Raw genomic sequence first — 24,079 nt, forward strand, 5'->3', positions numbered from 1 at the left:
TTGAAGTAAAGTTGAAGATGTTTTAAGGGGAAAAAAAAGAAACTTTAGTTTGTTTTTTCGAATTTGCCCTTTAGATTATTCAGGCACAAATTCAGTTGGTAAAGCCTGGACCGAGTGCACAGGGGTTGTTGATGAACGGCTTGGATCAATTGCCAGCCTATCTTAAAACAACGTTGGAATTATGATAGGATTCGGATTCCGATACTATTTCAATCCGATCCGCTAATTCCCGGAGTAATAAAGGAAACAAGCGTGGGTGGAATTGTCGATTGACGACCGACCGACCCAACGTGAGAAACCCTCGCCTCCCGAGGAAGAAAAAGAAAAGGGCGCGATCGGCTGAAGTACCCCGTTGGCGATGGCCCCTCATCCTCCTCCGTCGGCGACGGCGGCCGCCCAGCACGTGCAGCAGTTCCTGACGACGGCCCTGTCGCAGCGGGGCCCGGCGGCGCTGCCCTACTCGGAGGACGTGAAGTGGCATATACGGCAGCACCTGGTGGCGCTGGCGGAGGCCTTCTCCTCCCTCCGCCCTCGCACAGCCACGTTCACCCATAACGACGGCCGTTCCGCCCACCTCCTTCAGGCGGAGGGAACCATCCCGATCTCCTTCCGCGGCGCCGTGTACCACCTCCCGGCCTCCGTTTGGCTCCTCGAGTCCTACCCCCGACGCCCCCCTGCCGTCTACCTCACCCCCACCCGCGACATGCTCGTGAAGCCTGGTCACCCCCTCGTCGATCCCTCCGGGCTCGTCCGCGAGGATGCCGCCCCCTACCTCCGCTCGTGGGTCTTCCCCGCCTCCAACCTCGTTGACCTCGTCCGATCGCTCTCTCACCTCTTCGGCCTCGATCCCCCTCTGTACACCCGCCCCAACCACGCTACAACTTCTCCTTCCCCCTCCCTCTCTCCCTCCCCTTCTCCCTTGCCCTCCTCCTCCTTCTCGTCCCCGTATGGCGTTGGCGTTGGTAGCCCTTCACGATTCCCCCCGCCCCCGTCGTCACAGGCCTATCCACACTTGCGGCCCACCGAGGACCCCGCCGAGGTCTTCCGCCGCAACGCTGTTGCCAAGATCTTGGATGCCGTCCATACGGACATGGGTGCAATGCGCCGTGCTCAGGAGGCTGAGATGGAGGGCCTCTTCTCCACCCAGGCCGAGCTACGGCGGCGTGAAGAGGAACTTACCCACGGGCTCCGTGAGATGGTAGAGGAGAAGGAGGGCCTTGAGCAGCAGCTGCAACTCGTCCTCATGAACACGGATTTGCTTGAGGGGTGGGCGAGAGAGAATGAGGGGCTGTGTCGGCGGTGCCATGATGGGGTTGATGTGGATGATGTCTTTGAGCCAGTTGATGCCTTGTCGAGGCAGATGCAAGAGTGCACGGCGGCCGACCTGGCAACTGAGGACACCATCTATGCGCTGGACAAAGCTGTGCAAGAGGGAGCAATACCATTTGACTCGTATCTGAAAAACATAAGGGCATTGTCAAGGGAGCAGTTCTTCCACCGGGCGTTGGCAGCCAAGGTTCGTGCTACACTTGTGCAGGCCCAGGTTACAAGCATGGCTGCACGAGTGCCACACTATGCTTCCTAGTGGAGGTCAGTGATGGCTTTTAGATTGTACACAGTGGTCCAGTTGTTATTCTATTTGTCAATTTTCTAGGTTGGATTTATTTATATTATCCACTGATGGGTCATTGAATAAATCATCTCTATGAACTTACTGCTTTATCCATCTTGGTGATTTGTGATGTATTTGTTGGGATTAAGTTTGAAGTCTATGAGATTTTAGACTTGATCTTGTAGTTCTCTCATTTATGTCGGTGTAAGACATGATATTTGATTTATCTAATACTTATTCTGTATGATAATTTGTTATAATGTTTTTCATTTATGCCTTTACAATATTGTTAGTGGGATGTATGAGACCAGATTATGTCTCTTCAGATATATGTTGATGTGCATATTGATTGCCATGCTATTCTTATGCAATGGAATTTTAGCTTTTATTATAGTTTAATGATGCTTCTAATATTGGTGATGTCATTAGACAATAACTTTTTTAGCCTATAGAACCAAAATACTGTATTGCAGGCATTCAAAATTGTTGTCATAACGTGAGACTGTATCATGATGTTCTTATTGGAGAACCAACATGATTTCTTTTAGGATTCATCCTGATAGTGATATGTTGGCAGTCCACCCCGTAAAAGGGAGGCTCTAGAACAAAAAAGAGCTCGAACTCAGAAAAGAAAAACTACTCAGATATGAAGTCATTAAATCACCTTGTGCATCGTGATTTTGTTAGCCAGAAGCACTTAGAGTAGATGTTATACATGTGAAACTGAGACAAGACTAAGCTAAGGCTTAAGTCCATCCAAGTTTATGTGAATAACCAGATCAAGCCTAATTTAATCCCAAAAGGAGAAACTGATATAACTGAATTCATCCAATTATCTGATGTAATAAAATCTAATCAGCTGATGTCTGCAGAGAAAAAGAAGATAAAGAAAATGTTGTGCAATAAGTTTATGTTCTGCATTTTGTCTTATCTGGTTCACCATATCCTTAGACTGCTTACTCCTAAAAGAATTAGGTTAAATTTAGTCCAAGGGTCTAGCCTGCAGGTTTTTTTTTGTTGAAGATTTGGGATCCCTTATTGACCAGGTGGTCAATAAGGGACTCTTGCATATTCTATAATAATTGCAATTTCTGATGAAGTGGTTGAATTAAATTGAAATTTAAGGCTATAATGATAGATGATATATCGGTGAGAAGACAAATACCAGTCTCTGAATGCTTCTTTGTTTAAGATTGCTAATATTTATTAACGTTAAGATTTGCATTGGGTGTGTACAAGTTAAGATTGTTTTGAGGAAAAATGCATGTTCCTCACACCACAATGGGCATAGCTTTAGTCATAAAGATAATCTCTATCATTACGAACAAGATTGTGTACATGGGCCCTTCACAGACTCTGCATTAGCGGAAGCCCCATTCACTGGTTGTCCCTTTTTCAATGAAAACATTGTACATCTTGCTTTCCCTCATTTTTTCACACCACAGAAGGGAAAACTCTGAAAAGCTTGACAATTATTCTACCAGGACTAAAGGAGTGATGGCTCAAACGGTAGTTTAAATAAACATTAATTGTTTTATAGCATCAAATACTCTTAGTTGATTTATCATTGCTTAAACTAGCATTTGTAATTGTCATGTTACAATAATGAGCTGCCCAGTGTGGTATTCATGTTTTCCATGATGGAAATTGCTCGTTATGTTAAATTACTCAGCACTACTTGAACACATTTTTGAGCTCAACTCTGAGTTTTGAGTCCAGCTGAGGTTCCTTAAATAAGTAGAGCTTTGCTTGGTTTATTGATTGGATCCCTTTTAACCGGATGTGGTTCATTGGTACTTGTTAATTTTTTAATTTAATTTTTCTAAATGTGAAGTAGACATGTGGCTTATACCTCTTAATTATGTGATACTAAGACAACATCCATTGATGCAATGTTTAATCTTTGGCATCATGTAGGATACTTATTAAACTCTGATTATAATTTTTATGGGTCAACTAGGAATTGCTCTCTCCCAACATCAGACTTACTCATTACACCAAACATAACTTCTTTCTAGGTGCACTATATGCATTTATCTTCTCATGGACCATAGGGTTGGACCATTATGATTTTTATGCCCTTGTGAAAGAATTATTACGTCATGAATAATTATGATTTTGATAGAAATGCTTGAAATTGTGAAACTCATAAGTGTATGTTGTCAAGTAGGTAATTATTTGGATCAGATAGAAGTTCTCAGTCTATAATAAGATGTTATTCCATGAGTGCTTGATGTATCAAGGTAATGAATTAATCAAGACAGTTTTCTGTTTTTTTACAACGGATACAGAAGCACCTGTCTTTTGTACAATTGATACAGAAGCGAAGAACCTGTTTGTTTTTTGAAATGTCCACTGAACAATTTGAAATTTCCCATCAAGTCGGCATTCTTCATTGTAGGGTATAACGTGGGTAGCCATTTGGGTCTCACTATTTTAGTCTGTCTCAATTTCATCTTGTTAACAAAAAAGTACTGTCTCACTATTGTTTATCTGGACTTGTTTAGTTTGTCTTATATTAATTTTGCAACATCAAAAGTTCCTAAACTCATCTTGTTAACAAAGTTGTACTATATATCCATTACCTTTTACTGATCAGTAGTATCTCAATTATAATGACCACCTAAATTGCACTGTTTAGCTTTTGTTTGCCACGTCAGAAACATCTCAAAACATATGGTGGTCACCTACAGTTTATATTTAATGAGATGAGCATGGGCATGAGTCAATGACTTTTTGATTTTGTTGAATGATTTCTAGCATCTTTCTGGGGTTGGTAGAATTTCCGGTTATGTTATATTGTTTGCATGTGGTTAATAATAGTTTGGAATTTGGAGTATTAAGTTCAGCTTGCAGCCAATTCTGGTTATTTGTCTTCTTTGTATCTGTTAAAAAGGAATTACCTCAAAACATGTAAGGCTAGTTAGGGTGGGCAGAAGGTCAATCTTGTTGGTTATTGCTCTAGTCATGTAACAGCAATAAATCTTTGATTTTTTTCTGGACTTAGGAAGAGTTTGGTGAAGGAGAATCTAACAAGCTATTGTATAGGAAGTGTTCTTCTTAAAAGGTACATATAACCTAACATGCTTACACAGGGGAAAACACCAAACACATTCTAGAAACAGCTGTGAGCAAAATCATAGAGAATCATAAGAGGCTAATAAATAGGACTACTACATGTGTAAGTTTCCTTTTGAGAATCCGAACACTATTATCTTAGCAATTGCTGGTAAAGAAGTGCAGTTTTCCTGTTTAGAATGTATGTAGTTGTTCAAACCACTGTAAATAAACTTGTAGCGTTATGTGAAAATTTTCTGTTTGAAGCATGAGAGAATTAATATTCTGACTATTACGAAATAATTTTATTTATGTTTTTTGTTTCTTGGATTCTTATAGTGTTAGCTCTTTCCAGGTGGGTTCTATAGGTTAAAGATCAAACTAGGATATCAGTATTTTCTTCATCTTCTTGTCACAGGTGTTGTCTTAAAGAGTTTGTGGTCTTTGGTTGTCTTCAGTGCAGTGATATGGATATTCCTGATGGTGAGTTGCATTTCCTTTTCCCCCCCCCTTCCCTTCCCTTCCACAGACACAGAGAAACGTCACCCTGGTCGACTTATCATTCCAAAAACTTTACAATGCCAATTTGGAGATCCATATCAGAGTTGGTTGATGAGTTGCCTCTTCGCAAATAATGTCGATTTTGGTGTTATGCATTGTAGCAAAACAAACGGATGTTTGATACTTACTCTCAATTTTATGTAAAATTAAACATATTGGCTATCGATCTTTTTCTAGACCAAATATTCTTCTGCAAGTGTTATATTAAACTGCATATAAGATACTCTTACACGAATTCAAGCCTTTTTTTTTAGCTATGAGTAATTTTTTACTCCATACAGTCATCTAAAATAATAATAAAATATAATTTTACTAATATATAATATCTAATTATCAATCATATTCTTATTTCTTATCACCCCTCAATCACTATAACTTCGTAAATCCATTTATGTAAAAGTACAAAATATGATATCCATCCAAAAGCTATTACAAAAACACATGGAATATCATATTTCAGATTTGTAATCTGATATTCTAAATCCTAAAATATTAAATAGATCTAACAAACGTAAAAAAAATATTTTTCACCTTTGATTGATTATCTATCTTTTTTTGTTATTTTGTATCAATGATAAAAGATGCTTCGAGGATTAAGAGGAGAAAAATAAATAAATAATGGGAAGAAAAATATTTGTATGGAAGGAGTTGATACAGTTTATTAAAATTAAACATAAGTTGAAGATTTTATTAATTTTTAGATGATTGTATAAAGTAAATAATAAAATAATATTTTTATTATTTTTTTAAGGAGATTGTCCGTAGCGACGAGGGGGCTTATGAATAGTATGCTTATTGTAAAATAGTAAAAAATAAAATTATCAATAGAAATCTCCAAAAGTAATAAAGAATTTAGAGTAATAAGTTAATGGGTTAGGCCCAAAAAGGCCTTTTATGGCCAACCCGGTTGCGTAGCCCAGTAGCTCCGGCATTTTGGGTTAGGGTTTAGGTAGGACGTGCACGAGAGAGTTCGAGTGAGGTGAGAGACAGAGCAGAGGGAGAGGGAGAGAGAGAGGGGAGAGAAGCGAAAGCCGGAGAGAGAGGAGGGAGAGGGGAAGATGAGCCGGAGCCTGGGAATCCCGGTGAAGCTACTGCATGAGGCGGCGGGACACGTGGTGACGGTGGAGCTCAAGAGCGGCGAGCTTTACCGTGGCTCCATGATCGAGTGCGAGGACAACTGGAACTGCCAGCTTGAGAACATCACCTACACCGCCAAGGTCATCCGATTCTTCCCCCGTCTCCCTTCTCCCTCCTCTTCGTTTTCACCCAATGAAAATTAGGGTTTTGGTCTACCAATGACACCTGGTAGCAGTCGATTTATTCTTTGTATCTTATTTGGTTGTGTTATTTTCTTCTTGATTAGGATGGGAAAGTGTCACAACTGGAGCATGTTTTCATCCGAGGCAGCAAAGTCAGGTAAACTGATGGTTGCCGTGTGTCCATTGAGTGCAGTTTCCTTGGCACCAACAAAATATTGGTTGTCATTGCAGGTTTATGGTGATCCCTGATATGCTGAAAAATGCTCCAATGTTTAAGCGTTTGGATGCGAGAATCAGAGTAAGATAAACTTCTTTTACTCTTGTTGCCGAACAGTATGCACTTGTTTTTTCCCTTCTGTTTCTTAATTAAAATGCTGGATTCGTGAAGGGCAAGGGATCGTCTCTTGGAGTTGGTCGCGGTCGTGCTGTTGCTATGCGAGCTCGGGTGAGTATCCTGCAAAGAGATCTTCTAGCATATTGTAGAATAGTTTGTACACTTGTATGAGTCCATATAGAACTGGAGTGAGATAATTTATCCATCCTGCTGGCTAGCTAAGTTTTGGTCTTTACTGTTCAGGATCTTTGTTCCTGTATTGTTTTGCATACTGTCATTCGAATAATTGTTGTTTTTATTAGTTAATCTGCTGTCCATTCTACCTTTAGATTTTTTGCTCATGTTGAGCTATTCGGTACTTACTGCATCTAACCAATTCCTCTATTTTCTTTGTTGAACTGATAGACCCCTTGATAAGCTATGAATGTTGGCTGGTGTGATAAAAGCAAGGATTAAAAGCATCTGCTAGTTCCTTATAGTTGTCACCTAAATCTGATTACCTGGACTTAACCTTGACCCTTCCTGTAACTGATATTCGACATTGATGCAATAAAAAAAGACCAAAATTGAAGGGAGTGAAGGATGAGGAAAGCATAACCACGAAGACAGAGGTTAGAAGCAACACGAAACTTAAGAACATATATAAGGATTTGAAGAGCTCGAGAGGTTGAATACTTTTGAGGGAAAGTCAAAGGATAGAAGTAGGATGAAATATTTGAAGAGAAAAGGCTAGATTTACTTGCACTAGAGGAGTTCTTTTTTCTCTTAGCACTGATAGCCATCCTTTTATAGAGGTTGGCTATAGGACAGATAACATAAATACAATCAGTTAGGAAACAAGTACCTGCCTTTTCGATTTTTTTCTTCTTCTAATATATAGATGTATACATTAAAAATATAAATTTTTGCAATTAGACCCTTGACTCAAGAATATAAGCATGACTGAAATAAACTTTTCATAACTTCCACAATTATGATTGCAGACTGTGTTGCACTATGCCTGCAACGTACTAGCAAATTATATTGGTTGAGACTTGGAACATTACATGGCATGTGACTAGCTTGGTCTAGCATATCATCATACTACAGGGTAAGATGGCTTACATATCGAGTCAATATAATATTGTCACATTGTCACGGACTTAGCTGGTTTTGCTTAAGTGGTACGACATTCTTGTGTATTCGTCTGTAAAGGATTAGCCTTCATAAAATCTCTTATGGTCCCTTAAGGATTTACAAAAGAGAAGATGGGTTAGAAAAGCATTTAACTCAGGATCCACAAGCAGTCATTTCGGCAAACACTTGATAGACAATACAAATTACAAACATAGACTTCTCAAGCTCTGAACGGTCATGCGATAAAGGGTCCAAGGTGGTTCGTCGTCGTCAAAAGTCTCCACAAATGCCCACATGACACTACTACGGAACAAGGCAGCAAATCAGCCCTAGACACTACCCTAAAGGCCTATCCAACCATGTGCCACTCGGGTAGCTTCTGGGTGCTATGTTGGTTAGCACTTCGTACCACTTTGCGGAGCTAGAAAACTCTCAAAATAGTTGTATGAATGGCTTGTTTCTAGGTAGTTTTGCCTTTGCGCGATGATTGTACACAACTTGCATTTACAAATCTGAAATGACCACAAAAGCCAACCAAAATGGGGTTGTCAAACCTATCGTAAGCCCTCTACATGCTATGCATAGCATAAACAAAATCGAAAGCCACGAACATATATGAGCATTACATCGAACATCCTATTTACAGCTTTGTGACATTCTTCTCCATTTATTCCTTTGACGTCCTCGTCGAAGCCTTTGCTGATGTTGCATCTTCGTGCCTTTACTGAATCTTCAATCTTCTGCTCCAATTGTAATGTGCCTCTTGGCTCCCAGCTGCTCTTTGTCATTGTTGTTGAGTAGTCAAATTTTGATCCGCCATGCTACTTCAACTCGCCAATGACTCTGACTTTGATATAGGGTCAGTTGAGTTATGCTAATCTTTGTTGGTTTTTATGGATGCTTCAGATAAAGGAAAACATCGTCCTTGTTATGCGCTAGTCTCTTAAACGTCTCATGCTACTTAAACTTGGTGGATGCTTATTGGAGCTTTAATGAGCATCGCCTCACAGATTTTAATTTTTTTTATATATTTATTTCATAAAATTTGCCCATTGATTCCTCTTCCACTTAGTTGTCGCTTCCAAGTAGGTTCGCACCACTTCCACTTTCGATTGGTGTTCTGTTGGGAAATGAAGCGGACAGTCAACTTTGATAGCATCGATCACCATTGGTGAGGATTTGATAACTGTTGTCTTTCACTTTCTTTGAAGGGTCTTTGAACACGTGTAGAGCTCTTATGTTGGATAAATAAGAAAACTGGGGTATTCGGTTTCACTCATTCTCTTAAGGATTGAGAATATAAAGGTTAATTGATTTCGTCTGTCTCATCGAGAGTTGTACTCCATGCATCGAGCTGGTTACTAGCCTTTGCCTGCTTTTTGCTCACACTTCCAAAGCACCTAAAGTGTTTGCACTCCTTATGTTGAGTTAGCTACTATGATTCGCCTTCTCGTTGTCATCGAACTTTTGAAATGCAAGAAGTTTTGCCCGAAAAGAGCAAAAGTTTGTCTCAACTTGGAGCAAGTCTTCAATAGTTTTGGTCGTCTCTAGGATTGTACCATCTTCATCATTTTTGTCGCCTACTCCTCTGAGTAGAAAATGTACAATACCACGTATTGCTTATTTCGTTCCTTGGTCGAGCACTTTTGTATTGACCCAAAATCCTTTACTTTTGGATATTTTGATGAGAAGCCCGTTAACACTGGTATTCCGAAGTTCCCTGGCCACTGCCCTTCAGTCTTGTCTTCGTACTTGGAGTTTGCCTCTGCATTCTTTACATCCTCGGTCCCTTTCACGACCAAGTGCTCTCCTTCCATGTGAGCAAGGGATCGATGACTCTACGAAAGTCTCACATCTGCTGTACCATGGCGTTGTCATACCTATGGCCCTATTTTTCGTTGCCTCGCATTTGTGTCCCTTTCTTCGTGATCGATAGATTTGCTTCTACATCACTGTGGCACTCCTCCGAGTCCACCTCTATTCTAATCAACACTTGGTTTTGGGTTAGCTAAGCCCCTTTGGATCTATCGTCGTTTCCTCGTCCCTTTCAATCACTTGCTTCAACACTTTTGTGTTCTCCGAGAAGTTCCCCTTGGTCGATGGAAAGACAGATTGCAACTTTCATGCATGGCCTCCGCCATCATGTTGCACGGTTCACGTCGATTCTGTTCTCCTTTGCTTTATTTTTGTAGAGTAATATTCTCTTACTCGACCTTGTCCTCTGACTTGTTGGGCTCTCTTAAGCAAATATGAGCTCTGGAGCTCTCCAGTTGCTTCGATCATACCTCTATATAATTAAGCTCCACCCATGGGACTCGTTGGTACTTGCACTTGGAATTCTTCCTTAGTAGTATACAACCTCCATATGCTAATGACCGAGGCTTTCATCCGATGTGAAATTCGATACATGCCCCGAAGACCCATATCTACGATATCATGGCATTCACTCCTTAAATCCATAGTGCTTCTTGTCGTCGTGTTGTTCACCGAAGTGGAGCTCCCAATAGCTCTCGATCATACCTTCGTATGATCATGTCCCTCGTGGGACTTGTCTTAGGTGTGTCGTATTTCCTCGAACTATTCCACCACAATCTGTTGCACCATGTTGCCTCCTCTTGATATCTCTATTGCATTATGATCTTTATGGAATGAACTCGAACTATGATCTCTCCATGTGTAGCCTTTGCCAGTATATCGTAGGGCTTCCGCCATCTCCGATTGTGTTCGCTCCTTTGGCAATCGACCTTCGTCCACCCGCACTCGGGTTACACACTGAAAAGCATAGCTCTAGGATAGTTTGTCGCCAAGAAGCTCTCGAAGTCCATTGACTTCGTTGAAATTGGTACACTTTATTTGGATCCTGGGCCTCTACTCCCCAGCACAATCTTCGCTGTGCATCGCTTCCTTCGCTGTAACTCGAATGGCAACATTACAACATATTCTTCAAGAGTACCCGTCTCTTCGTCCTCTCGCCTCGTGCCAAGACCTTTTGACCCCAACTTCGCCTTCGCAAGTTGAGTCGCCTTAGTTCTTCCCTCAAATTCTTCGTCGAGATAAGGTGCATGTGCCTCAAGCTTCCTTCAATTTTGGCACCATGCTAGATGAGTCTGCTCCATCAGAATGAGAGACCCATGGAATGATATGAGCTTCGCTCTTGCCTTTGCAATAGTTTATGTCCTTAACCTCTGTCCAAGGAAAGCTTTGTGCCTCCGCTCTATTTTCCATCTTATATGTTGACTCCCTTCATGTGGCTTGGGCACTTCACCAAATATCACCCAAGTTGCTCTGCTCCTCGACAGTGATTTCAAAAGGTGCTCGAGCGAGGTGAGGCGAGGCCCAAGCGCCTCGTTTACTATCCAAGCGGTACGCTTCAAAGAGGCGCTGCTTGGGCGCTCGCTCGAGCCCAGACACCGGGCGCTTCGGGCGAGTGCCCAAGTTAAATCAAGCGATCGATTCTGGGCTCGAGCGAGCGCTCGGGTTAAATCAGGTTACCGAACCAACATGTTAGGTCTGGTTCGATCGCATTTGCATTAGTTGGTTCAATCGAACCAACTAAAGCACCGATATCAACCTCTCTTTATTGCCCCTCGCGACTTCCCCAACCTTAACCCGACTCCCATCGCTGACATTTTTTTTCTGCAGTCGCTGTCACTACTCTCCGCTGTCGTTGCTCTCCGCTTTGCCTCTCTCCGTTGTCGTTGTCGCTGCCATTGTCGTTGCTTGTCACTGCCACTATCGCTACTGCCACTGTCATTGCTCACCGCCGTCGCTGCTCTCAGTCAGCAGCCTTCGTTCTCAGTCAACAGCCTCGGTATCTTCTCTTCTCACACTCGACTCAGTATATTGTTAACAATAACAATGTACTGTTAACATAATTTTTTATTTATTAGATTAATAATATATTATTTTAATTTTAATACTGCTAACTTTATTTATTATTTTGAATTTTGAGACTTTTGTTAATGTGATATTGTGACTTTATACTTAAGATTTTCTTAATTTAATATCATATTTTTATTTAAATAATTGTATTTATTAATTATATAATATATTTTTATATTTTAGTGCCTCGCTTCGCTCAGACGAGCGCTTAGCGCTTCTGGCGTTTTGGAACCTTGGCTCCTTTTAGCGCCTAACGCTTTTTAAATCACTACTCCTCGATTTGCATTGAGTTGATGGTGGCCTCATGTCCATCATTCCAAAAGTCAGCCCTCTGTTGAGTTTGATCATCATATCGACTCCAAGCATACCTACGTTTGGTGTTGCCTTGGGTCGTACCCTCACTTGATCTCGCAATGCATCCACCAATGCATTACCTCGTGCGAGATCATGTGATGACTCCTCGTCGCTCTCTCGGGTCGTCGAGTTTTGTGGAGTTATTGTCTTGAGGTACCTCTCCTCAACATGTGCAGTCTGTTCATATAATTCTCCCTCTGGAGAACCGGGACTTATCCCTCTTGAATATCTGTTCCGTTAGAGCAACATTTTTCTTTGCATCCTTCTCTTTGGAAGTTTCAAAGATCACCATCTCTTTGGACTACTCTGCCTTGCTAAACGAATTGTACATTGTTTTGCCCCCGCAAACGCACTTGCTAGATTATGACCCGTTGCTAGTACAACCCCCGCTGTACTCCTCAAGGCTTAGTAACATGCTGAACTTACTGCACATTTTAGCCTCTTACGAACGTATCGTTCCCATGCCGAAGAGAAAATTTTAATGCTTCATAGCACCAAGTTTCGGTCGCCTTTGGATAGCCACGGACAGTCCATCGTCCCCATATAAGCCCTTGCATGAGTATCGAATTCTTTGAGTTAGCAATTTTCCTCACCTCTACGAGCTTTGCACAACTCTTTCGATCGTTGAGCAACCCACCCACCTTGCACGGTCTCATCCTTTGTTAAGCGTCTCGCTTGCTTTGAGTATTGTCAAGTTTGGTTGCCAATGTCAAGTCGTAGCTTGAACTCAACCATCTCAACCTTTGTGTGTTACGCGTTCTTCCCTGCTTACTTGTTCTCGTGGTGCCGTTCGCAAGAAGGGTTGGTCATTCCTTTGAATGTCAATCTCGGATGCTCACTCCTTTGAGCGACTCCGTTCCCTACGTCTCAATGCCCATTTTCCTCAAACAGTCACGCATGCTGGTTGCCCTCAACGCAGCCCTGCTATGTCCTCCGTGTTTGCATGCACAGTGTTTCTAAGTGTGCTTGTCCCGCTCCGATACCATTTTTCATGGACTTAGCTGGTTTTACCTAAGTCGTGCAACACCCTTTCGTGTTCGTTCGCAAAGGGTCAGCCTCCCTGAAACCTGTTGTGGTCTCTTAAGGACCTACAAAAGAGAAGACGGGTTAGAGAAAACGTTTTAACTGAAGATCCACAAGCAATCATTTTGGTAAACACTTGATTGACAATGCAAATTACAAACATAGACTTTACTCTGAACGGTTGTGCGACAAAGGGTCCAGGGTGGTTCGTCGCGACCAGAAGTCTCCACAAGTGCCCATATCATATTGCTATGGAACAAGACAACGAACCAGCTCTAGATACTATTTAAAAGGCCTATCTAGTCATGTGCCACCCTCGGTGCTGTGCTGGCTAACACTCTGCACCACTCTATGGAGCTAGAAAACTCCCAAAATGACTGTCTAAATGGCTTGTTTTTGGGTAGTTTTGCTTCTGCACGACGGCTGTACACAACTTGCGTTTACAAATCTAAAATGACTACAAAAGTCAACCAAAATGGGATTGTTAAACCTATTGTGAGCCCTCTACATGTTGTGCAAAGCATAAACAAAATTGAAAGACACGGATATATACGAGCATTACATTGAACACCCTGTTTACAACTTTATCCGTGACAACATGGCACAATAATTTTTTATGGTCTTGACAACTCTATGATCAATGCCACTTTTAGGATAGTAAGCGTTATATTTTTTTCTTGGATTTTTTTAGTAGATAGTTTAGCAACCTATGAGAAGATGAAAAGAACATTTTGGATTTGACTAATTTGTAACATGCAATTTGGCCTACTTTCACATGGTGCTGTCGCTCTCCACTGTTCTCGTCCTTTTTATTAGTAAATGCAGGATGTTTGTAACATTGTTTTCATTTAAAAGGTGAAGAAGCATAATAATTTTAAAGGGTGTACTAGCATACGAGGTTCCCACTAATGCGGGGTCTGGAGAGCGAGCGTCAATGTATGCAGCCTTACCTCTAAATATAGAGAGGCTACTTGTATGACTCGAACCCTAGTCTCCAGATTGCTCCAAGATTCCAAGGGGCAACCTTGTACCAAGGCCTGTTCTCAATCAAGCATGATAATTCTAAAGATTTTTTTTTTCATGATTAACCACATAGAAAGTGTAAATTGCATCACATTTTCTAATGTCTAAGATATCAAGTAGGTTGCAACAAGCCATCATTTTACATTTGAGGATAAATTTAAGACTGATAATAATAGAGGGTATTTTGAATGCTGAATTCTTATAATGCAACATTAACAAAGCAACAAAATGCCTTATCTGGTAGAAAAATATATAAACTTATGAAGTAGTTATTATTGGAGTATCATCGATCATCATCTAACCATCCGTTCATGAAAAATAACCTACTAACTGTAGTTGTAATTTATCATATATGATCTTTTGTTAGTCTGTTCTTATTTAATTTTCTATAATTTGTATGTATTAGTGGTACACCAAGAATCTTGATTGGTTAATCACGTGTTTATAAGATGTGCTTTCTTGAGAAGAATAAATAATTTGGAACGAGAACAAGACAGTGTTAATAATGAAAAAAAAACACAAGAACAAAGAGGGAAGTATATGTTCTTGAGCCTGTCTTCCTGCCTCTCTCTTGCCCATGTGTTATTAAAAATATTGTTGCCGGTTTGATCTCTTGTCATCAGTGTTAATATTATCTTTGCTTTCTGTTCTCCATTCTCGACCTCTAGTTGTTGTTGCTGTCTGTTGAAACTTCACGTTTGCTTACCGCTAATTTTGCTTCATTGTTTTTTGTTGCCACCATGTATCTCTTTCCCGTTTTTTCTTAGCCAACTCTGGCATTGCCTGTTTCTCAGCTTTTCCACCTCTGTGACTGTGATTACCTGCTTTGCCTCTGACTTGCACTTCTTTTTCTTTATGCTATTCTTGTTATTTCCGTTGTGTTTCAGCTGTTGTCTTAACTCCTATTGACTTTCGTCTTATTTGTGATATTTCATTTCTTAATTGTTTGGGACTTTTATCATGTTAAGTGCATATTGATTTTTATAATATCGTTTCCATTGCATTTGTGTGCCAAGACATATTACCTCCTTTATATCCATGTTTGTATCGCAAGAAACCTTAATTACTTGATCCTGTAATGGCTGCGCATGTGCATGCTTATGTATGGAACGTTTTATGAATCCGGGTATTGCTTTCCCATTAACTGCTTCATGAAACCACAACAGAGTATTTATTACATATGGTGGCTTCCATTTCAGGCACAAGCTGCTGGCCGTGCTGGTGCTCCCGCTGGCAGAGGTCCGGTGCCTCCGATAAGAAGGTAGTCTGTCACTTCTTGCTGGTGCAGTAATCGCTGGTTTAGGGACTTTATGGACCAACTTCTTTCCTGTTTGAAGGGTCCTCGAAATCACAGTGTCATCTCATGATCTATGATGTACCTTACCTCACCGTCCTTGTAAGTTTCTTTTAGTAGTCGCTGATATCGAAACGTTAAATATGTCAGGACAAATGAATTGTGCTTTTGTGAACGAGCTACCTTAGATTTTTAACAGCAAACCCCAGGGTTGGAAGTGACCGGCCCATCTCAGGTTGCATACATGAGGATGAGCAGGTGGTGTCATCAATCATCAGATAGATCATACCTCTGATACACTGCATCTGTGTATTGATTGTTTCATTGCCGTGAGCCATTTTTCTCCATTCGAGATGGTATTCTGGTCATTTCAGAAAAAAAAATCATTATACAAGAATAAAGATAAAATGGGGTGCGATGCGGAAAAATCAAAAGCCATGTATAAAAATCGTGGGCTTTTTCATGGGATTCACTCGAAGAATCAAACATCCCTTGGTTGTTGGGGATGCAAAATTAGACAGATAGAGAACTCCGGGGATGGAAACAAGACTAGGATAGGATTTTGGTCAAAAAAGGAAAACCAAGGCGTTTATTTTAGAATTCTCCTCTATATAAAAAAATACCAATAATAAAAGGTATCAGTCGTAATATCTGAAACGCACGGCCGCAAATTATAAACAGAAAAGAAAAAGAATCACAAACCAAAACCCACTCCGTCTCACAACCCTATTCGATATCAAATTATATATATATATATATATATTTATTTATTTATTTATTTATTGACGCGATATCTGAGTTCCGGAGGAGAAACAGAGAGAGAGAGAGAGAGAGACGGAGAGGGCAAACAGAAGTAACGCCAAGCTGTCGTATCAGGGCCGGCCAACATGCTCGGGACCGTCGACGATGACATCGAGACCCTCATCGGCGTGCACCGTCGCTTCGAGGACGCGGACGCCGCTGGCTCCCGTGCCAGCCTCCGGTGGCTCCGCCCTGTGAATCGGGTCCGTTGGGCGCGGCGGAACGTGGGGGAACGGCGGTGCTGTGAGGCGCTACGCTGCCGCGGCGACGGCGGCGCCATCGGAACCCGCTGGGGGAGGAGGAGAAGGGTGCGCCCGTCGAGGCACGTAGCGAATTCGATTTGCCGGATGGATGAGTCGCTGGCCGCTCGCATGTCGGAGGCGGCGGCGGGGAACGAGGAGGCGACGGCCGCGGGGAACGAGGAGGCGGCGGAGGGGTCGGCGCTGGCGGATTTCCGGTCGATGGAGGAGGAGCTCACGGCGGTCGGAATGGAGTCTCGGAATCAGGAGATATTGAGGAGGATGGAATCGTTGATCACGACAGTAGAGTATCACCGGGCTTCGAGGAGGTTGGAGGAGTTATCTTTGTTCTCTCCTCCTGCTTGAGAACAGTGTGCTTGTTGACTCAGGTTGCTCTCTTTCCTTTTTTTTATTTTTCTCTCCAATATTAGATTTAATTCGTTTACTAATGAAGTTTAATTGCAAAGATTGACAGATTTAGTGAAAGAAAGAGTTGATGTTTATGAGAGGCTTATCCCTATCTTGTTATTGATCTGTCAACATGCTCGTTAGTGTCAACATAAAAGCCTCTTATGTTCCTTAAATTCCTTGATTTGATAGACTGTTCAATGACAAGGGTTTAGTAGATTAATTGTACGAGAAAATATCATACTCTTCTCACCTACAATTTACACAGTTTCCTCTGCGTGCACATCTTGCAACTAAAGTTTAGGCTTTGTGCAAGTTTATTATATCCAGCTTCTTGTAAAGGTTATTGGTGTTTATTCAGTCTATCAGCTTCATTAATTTTCCAATGAAATCATCTAGTAGGATTCACTAATGGATTACCTTATCATCTTCAGCATGTTAATTCCAGTGAGGAGTTGATACTCTCTCCATCTCTCTCTCTCTCTCTCTCTCTCTCTCTCTCTCTCTCTCTCTCTCTCTTTTTGGTTCAAAAACCATAAATCTATATTATCTGATAGATACATCTGTTATGACAATGCCTTCCTGTTCAGCCCTCAAAATTAATAAAAGTCATGAGAATAAGCAGTGTATCTTAGTCTCTCATGGCTCCCGGCAAAATTTGCTGCCCAATTTGCAGCCTTGTTTGCTTCTCCATAGACATAGGTTAAATAGAAAGTAAAAAAATATATCATCAAAATTCTCCAAAATGGAGAAAAAAAATAAAACACAATATATATTTCTTTGTGCAATGCTCCAAAGGATTTCCTTGTTCGGTATAAACTGCTTCACATCAATGGAATTAACTTCAATGTGCACTCTACTGAACATCTCCAAGGCTTCGTTCGCAGTATACAGCTCTCAGCAGATAATAGAGAGGGAAACATCCAACTTCCTACACCTGCCCAGATAGAGTGGCAGGTGGTTGATACTGTTTGAAGCATGAAAATGTTAGTGTACTGGTTGATAATATTTATCTTTCTGACAGCAAGTTATATCTTGATAGTTCTTTATGATTGTGATAATCATCATGAAATACACCGTGTTGATAGTTCTTTCTATTTGTGTTATATCTTTCAGGAAGTTCCTACAAATAATCATGAATTTGAAATGTGGCCACTTGGTAGCATTGTAACTTTCATGGGACAATAACTAATTGTTCCCCAAATAAATAGCCCCTTTAGCTTCTAGTTTCATGAAACTTTCCACATTAACCTTTTATAAGAACATATTAATTATTTCATAATCCATACAAACAACCATTACTGATTCATTCATGTGCAAGATTTTGTTTTAAAAGAAGCCTATTTCGCTGTTCTTCTAAAATTTACATTTTGCACAAGGAAGCAATTTGTTCAATTCAATTGGTTCTTCTGCTATTATTCTTCGTCTAATGATTTTTTTTATTTCCTTATTTTGAAAAGCAGATGGTTGCTTTTTTGTATTTGGACCGATGAAAGTGGCAAGTGCAACAATTCAATTCTCTCTGGCAAATAAGCACAATTATTGTTCTTCTGAAGATGGATTTCGTGGTCAAACTAATGGCCTTGGCATTGCTCAATCATGCTAGACCGGCTATGGTGAATATATATGCCTTTGATGTTACCTCATTGGTAAAGATTTATGGAGATTAATGGTGGTAATGACAAAATTGCTCCTGTCGACATCTTGGGAAACAGTCACTGAAGAAATGGAAAATGACAAATCCAAAACGGAATTTATTTGAAAGATGTCTATTTCTTGTGTCATGCCTTGCTAGTCATCCTTGGTATTTGAGGTACATTTGGCTATTTAACAAAAAAGAGAACTGTGTTCACATGCAATTGTTGGAGATATTTTCGAGCAATATCAAAGCTTGCTTGCTTGTTATCTTGGTATTTGGAGCACACATGGATTTTTTTTTAATAAAAATAATATTATTCGCCTATGATTGTTCAGAGAATGGGCTGTTGATTTGATAAGATAGGATCTGTCATATCTTTCTACTTATTTAAAGGTCAGTAACTGGTATTTGGAGATATCAGAAGCGGTGGAGCCTTCTGATATAAACAATAGGTCATATATAAACTCTATTCGGATAAATAAACAATAGGTCAGAACTCTCTCTCTCTCTCTCTCTCTCGGATACATTGTCATTTAAAATGTTGCCTTAGTGCGACTTTCTTAAACTATTAATGTCTAACATAATCATTTCTAACATAATCATCTCTAACATAAAAAAAAAAAAAAGGAGACTTTCTTAAACTATTAATCTCTACTCTTATATCTCGAGTTACTAACTTGAACATCGGAAGGACTAAGTGAAAAAATCTCTCCGGATCTCGATCTTCATACAAGTGGTATCTTGGGAGCTCAGAATTTTCAAGGTGAGACTAAGACGTCAATAGCATTTTTTTTAATATTTTTTATGTTAGATAAAGAGCTCAATGTAATAAAAACATCCGCCTACTAACCCTCTTAACGAATGCTCGAGCAAAGAGGCTTTGCCCCCAACCCATAATACTTTCATTCAGGAGAAGTAGCCATTCTTTTCAAGCATGGACGTATCTACCTAGGGGCAAACATTAATGCAATACTAGCATTCGTTCAACAACCTAGGGGCGACCTCAAGTCACCTGCTCATCCCAGCTGAGGCATTCTTAAACCTCACCCAACGGGTGCAAGTACTAATGGGTATGATGCAAACTATTGTTCGGCTATTGCCTCAACAAGCGATGTTGCCGCCTCAGCCATAGCCAACAGCTCAATCAACACTAGCACTAACACTCATTGGAGTTCACCTGATGCATTGCCAATATCTCAAGAGCACCTTAGGGTCATCAAGCCGTTGAGCAAGCACATCATTCCCCAATTGTGGGATTCAATATACCACCATACCACTATCTTGTACCACTTGAATCTCAAACTCAGTTAGCCGATTTGACAAATGATTCTATGAGAATCTAGTTATTACAAATGAAATAACATTTAGAAAAAATGTGAAGAGAATTCTAACAATCTAGAGAGGAAGGGTCAACCAACCCACCTTAGGTCACTCGTTGTTCACCAATGACATCCAAGAGGAGCCGATCTTAGCCAACTTCTATTTCCCATCATTGGAGGCCTTCGATGATAACATCGACCCGCTGGAACATATTACTGTTTTCTATACCTAAATATCGTTATATGACATCTCAAATGCCCTAATGTATCATACCTTCGTAACTATGTTAAGAGACCCAACACGAGAATGGTGATAGCATATAAGATTTCTCTAACTGTATGAGTAAATCTCGCTAATTAGTTGAGAAAAATTATCTAATCTAACCTATATAAATAGATATTATATTCAATAAACATGATCGAGCTTTATAATCACATTTCATTTTATCATGGTATCAGAGCACTTGTGTTAAAGCAAGATTTCTCTTCCCTTCCTCACTGTCCAACGACACCTAACTCACTTTCTATCAACGTTGCCAACAACACGACAACATCATGCTTGAGCGGCCAATAAGGAGTCGATCGACAAGATCCTATGCATCCACCTTGTCGCCAGCGTGCTTGTTGTCGTACCTTCCTCTCCACCGAGGAACCATCGGTGCCAATCACCTAAATAAGGCGGCTTCCTCTCTACGCGCCCTCTCTGTCTCTCTCTCTCTCTCTCTCTCGTTTGACTCCTATTGTAGAAGTCAAGTTGGCAGAGCCGATCGCCGGACTCTGGAGATCCATAGTCAGTACTCCCTCAAACAAATCATCGGTCCCCATTGCATAGACAAGGTGGCTTCCACTACGGGTCTTGGTCACCTGGATGAGGCGACTTCCACTACCGCCTCTTCCCTTATCCCTTGAGGCTCTTCCTCCAGTAGAGGAGCTCTCCCTTGATGCCCTCATTGGCCGCCTTCATGCAGCTTTTAAGGAGAATAGTGGCAAGCATGGAGCCAACCCCCGATGTCCTCCCCTCCCCTCCGCCACCCCAACTCCCTCCCCCTCATCCCACCACTACTGCTTTTAGCCGTGTCATCGCCGGCTGTCACGGCATATGCGTGCGTCCCTTGTCGCACCCGGACCCCACCAAGGTGGTGTGGGCTCATGAGATCCTGAGCTACGTACAGTAGGAGCAACGTCTCCAGTATGACATCAAGGAATCCCGCCCTATCCTCATCGTTACTCTGACCAACACTCACACCTTTCAAGCCCACCACCCGGCACTAGTTCAGCTGCTCATCGATGCCTTCTGTTGCATCGAGAGGATCAAATTCTACCACTTTAAACATCCTCATAGCTTGACATCATAGCTCCTAGGGTGAATGTAATAGTAGCGTGGTCTTCGAAATCTTCACCAACTCTGCTGCCATTTGATGAGGGATCTGTGAAGTGGAACTTAGTCATCCCCACTGATTGACAATGACAAGGTGTCTATGCCATCATCCACTGCATCATCTATGGCTTGTAGTACATTGGCTTCCTTGCAGCTTCTTGATCCCCAACACACCTTGTAGATTGCTAGCTGCACACGAGGAGCACCTCCTCTTGTTGTACTGGCACCGAGACCATGGAAGCTTGCATCGCTTACTCGAGAATCTACTCTTGCTACTGCTTCTGCTGCTCCAAAGGCACGTGCCACATCTCCTATCGAAGGTCTCCTCCTCCCAAGTGGGTGCAAGGCGACCGATGATTGACGATCAATGACATGCACAAGGCGGCCCCTTCCCTTTAGTGCCGCATCCTTCTCTCTTCTCTTTTCCCGACAGTGCTGCATCCCTCTTTCTTCTCTCTTCCCTATGGACAACACTCCCAAAGGAAGCGCAAATGTTGCCACCTTCGGCGATCGTTGAGCAGATCACTACTGACGAACAGTGATTGTCTTCTCTCGTTATCGCTCTACACTAGCGTTCGCTCACTGTAGCCCTGAAGTGCCCTTTGTCAGCAACACAGGATCTCATCTACTGCGATCCTCCCCACCATGATTTCTCTTGTTAAATCTCAAATTTTAATGATGAAATCAATTGATGGGTTAACGATCTAATCTACGTTTTGAGTGATGCAGGACTAGCTTCAATCAGGGAAAGACAAATCGATTAAAGCAGTGAAATCAAATGTTAGGCCGGAACATGTCAGGAGATTGGACGTCGAGCCGAAGGATTGGTCGACGTATCGGTAGATAGCTTCATGCCATGAGTTTGGGCATCGGGCTAGAAGGACATTGCACTAAGGAGATCGGATGTTGCAGAGGTCAACATGTTGATTATGCAATATGTCACAAGAGAAGACGAAGCGCCGGATGAACATGCCGGACAATATAGTATTCTGTTTGTAATCGATTGTGTTTAGATTGAAGTAGTCATGATTGTAATTGAGTTGGTTTTAGGATTAACCCTACTAACTCAATTAGGGGCCCATTGGGCCTAAGTTGGAACTGTTTTGGGCCAAGTGAAAAGCTCATTCAGTGACTCAATTATAGGTTGAACCACCTATGAGTTGGAAAAGTCAAGAGCACACTTTTTCATATTGTCAGGCAGTGGTATCGCCAAGATATAATCTCCCAAACTATGTCAAGCGGTGGTACCGCCCAATGTTAAACTAGTAGGCGATGGTACCGCCTAGTACCTCGAAAACCTGGGGATTCAAATTTTAGCTCTAATTTTTAAAGTAGAATAAAACTCTGTGATTCCAAAGTTATAATCTTTTAAAGTATAGAGTCCCACCTCCTAGAGCTATGTGATAGTCCTAAGGGATGTGTGTGTGGGAACACTTGTAAAAGAGAGGTGTAAAGATTCTCTTGTGAACATGTGAAAAGGAAAAAGAGTGTAAGGGTAGTTAATCTTCACCCATTAGAAAGAAGATTGGTAGTGGAAACCAATGGCCTCGAGTGAAGAGGAATCGGGAGTGAACGTAGGTCACGAAGACCGAACCACTATAAATCCGGTGTACTCAGTTTGTATTTATGTTCTGTTTTGTATTCTCATATTGCAAACTAATTTACTTACTTACTATTCTCACTACACTTACGAACGTACTCTCTAAGTTTAAACACATTTCCGATATCAGTTTTCATCGAACTAGAATTTTTGAACCGACGTGATTTTTTGAAAGTACTAATTCAACCCAACCCAACCCACCCGCCACCCCCCCCCCCCCCCACCCCCCAAGGTTTTTCTTATTTGGTTTAACACCAAAGAGAAATGACTTTTATTGGCAATCAAGATGGTTTAGCTATCACTCGTCCTCCTATGTTCAACGAGACGGACTATACATATTGGAAAACTCGAATGTGAATTTTTTTGCTTTCTATGAACTTCAATTTATGGAATATCATTAAAAATAATTTTTTTTAAGCCTTCAAATCTAATGAACGAATTGAATGATTTGGAGAAGAAATTTTTTTTTTAAATACGAAAGCTATGAATGCTTTATTTTGCACTTTAGATAAAAATGAGTTTAATCGTATTTCGATTTATGAAACTATACATGATATTTGGCACACTCTTGAAATTACACATGAAGGCACAAATAGAGTTAAAGAGTCTAAAATAAATCTTTTGATGCATGATTTTAAATTATTTCGATTGAAGCCAAGCGAAACTATTGTTGACATGTACACCCGTTTTACGGATGTCGTCAATAGTTTAAAAGTTAAAAGCCTTTGGCAAATATTTTTTGAATCTTGAACTTGTTAATAAAGTTTTATGATCTCTTTCTAAAAATTAGGATTCGAAAGTAAGTACAATACAAGAAGCAAAGGATATTTTTCGCTTGAAGAACTTATTGGGTCATTAATGACCTATGAAATGATATACAAGATACATGATAAACTTGATAAACATGAGAACAACCTTCCAAAGAAAAGGAAGGATTTGACACTTAGAAAAAAAGAAGACCACTCGAACGAAAGTTTAAGTGATGATGACTTTAAACTCCTCACAAGAAAATTTAAAAAATTTAAAAAACAAGAATCTAAGAATAAAAATGAACTTAAAAAGAAGATGCTGTCAAAGAAAAAGAAAACACTTGAGGCAACTTGGGATAAATCAAGTGTATCCGAAGACGAAGAGCAAACCGAAGACGAAATGGCGAACTACGCTTTGATGGCTCTCGACG

At 41.0% G+C, this 24,079-nt stretch overlaps 3 protein-coding genes across 5 annotated transcripts; all 3 read left to right on the forward strand.

The window, feature by feature from the left end:
- The first annotated feature begins 70 nt into the window (after positions 1–70).
- On the forward strand, positions 71–5,394 carry LOC103970617 (protein ELC-like). Of its 3 annotated transcripts, none has more exons than XM_009384462.3 (2): positions 71–1,590; positions 5,025–5,394. In XM_009384462.3, exon 1 carries the CDS (start codon positions 359–361, stop codon positions 1,583–1,585), a length of 1,227 nt encoding a protein of 408 aa, XP_009382737.1. In that variant the 5' UTR covers positions 71–358; the 3' UTR covers positions 1,586–1,590; positions 5,025–5,394. The 3 variants fall into 3 exon arrangements, with proteins under 3 accessions (XP_009382737.1, XP_009382739.1, XP_009382738.1); XM_009384464.3 differs by having other exon boundaries at positions 5,128–5,394; XM_009384463.3 differs by having other exon boundaries at positions 72–1,590; positions 5,088–5,394.
- An 808-nt stretch (positions 5,395–6,202) lies between these two features.
- Positions 6,203–15,758, forward strand: LOC135652597 (small nuclear ribonucleoprotein SmD3b-like). Its single transcript, XM_065173644.1, has 5 exons — positions 6,203–6,447; positions 6,594–6,646; positions 6,721–6,787; positions 6,878–6,934; positions 15,421–15,758. The coding sequence occupies exons 1-5, from the start codon at positions 6,289–6,291 to the stop codon at positions 15,484–15,486; spliced, it is 402 nt and encodes a 133-aa protein (XP_065029716.1). The 5' UTR covers positions 6,203–6,288; the 3' UTR covers positions 15,487–15,758.
- A 544-nt stretch (positions 15,759–16,302) lies between these two features.
- On the forward strand, positions 16,303–18,926 carry LOC135653414 (uncharacterized). Its single transcript, XM_065175372.1, has 2 exons — positions 16,303–16,944; positions 18,427–18,926. The coding sequence occupies exon 1, from the start codon at positions 16,403–16,405 to the stop codon at positions 16,919–16,921; it is 519 nt and encodes a 172-aa protein (XP_065031444.1). The 5' UTR covers positions 16,303–16,402; the 3' UTR covers positions 16,922–16,944; positions 18,427–18,926.
- The last annotated feature ends 5,153 nt before the right edge of the window (positions 18,927–24,079 follow it).

This window comes from Musa acuminata, chromosome BXJ3-11 (assembly GCF_036884655.1).
Source record: "Musa acuminata AAA Group cultivar baxijiao chromosome BXJ3-11, Cavendish_Baxijiao_AAA, whole genome shotgun sequence".
Lineage (NCBI taxonomy): Eukaryota > Viridiplantae > Streptophyta > Magnoliopsida > Zingiberales > Musaceae > Musa > Musa acuminata.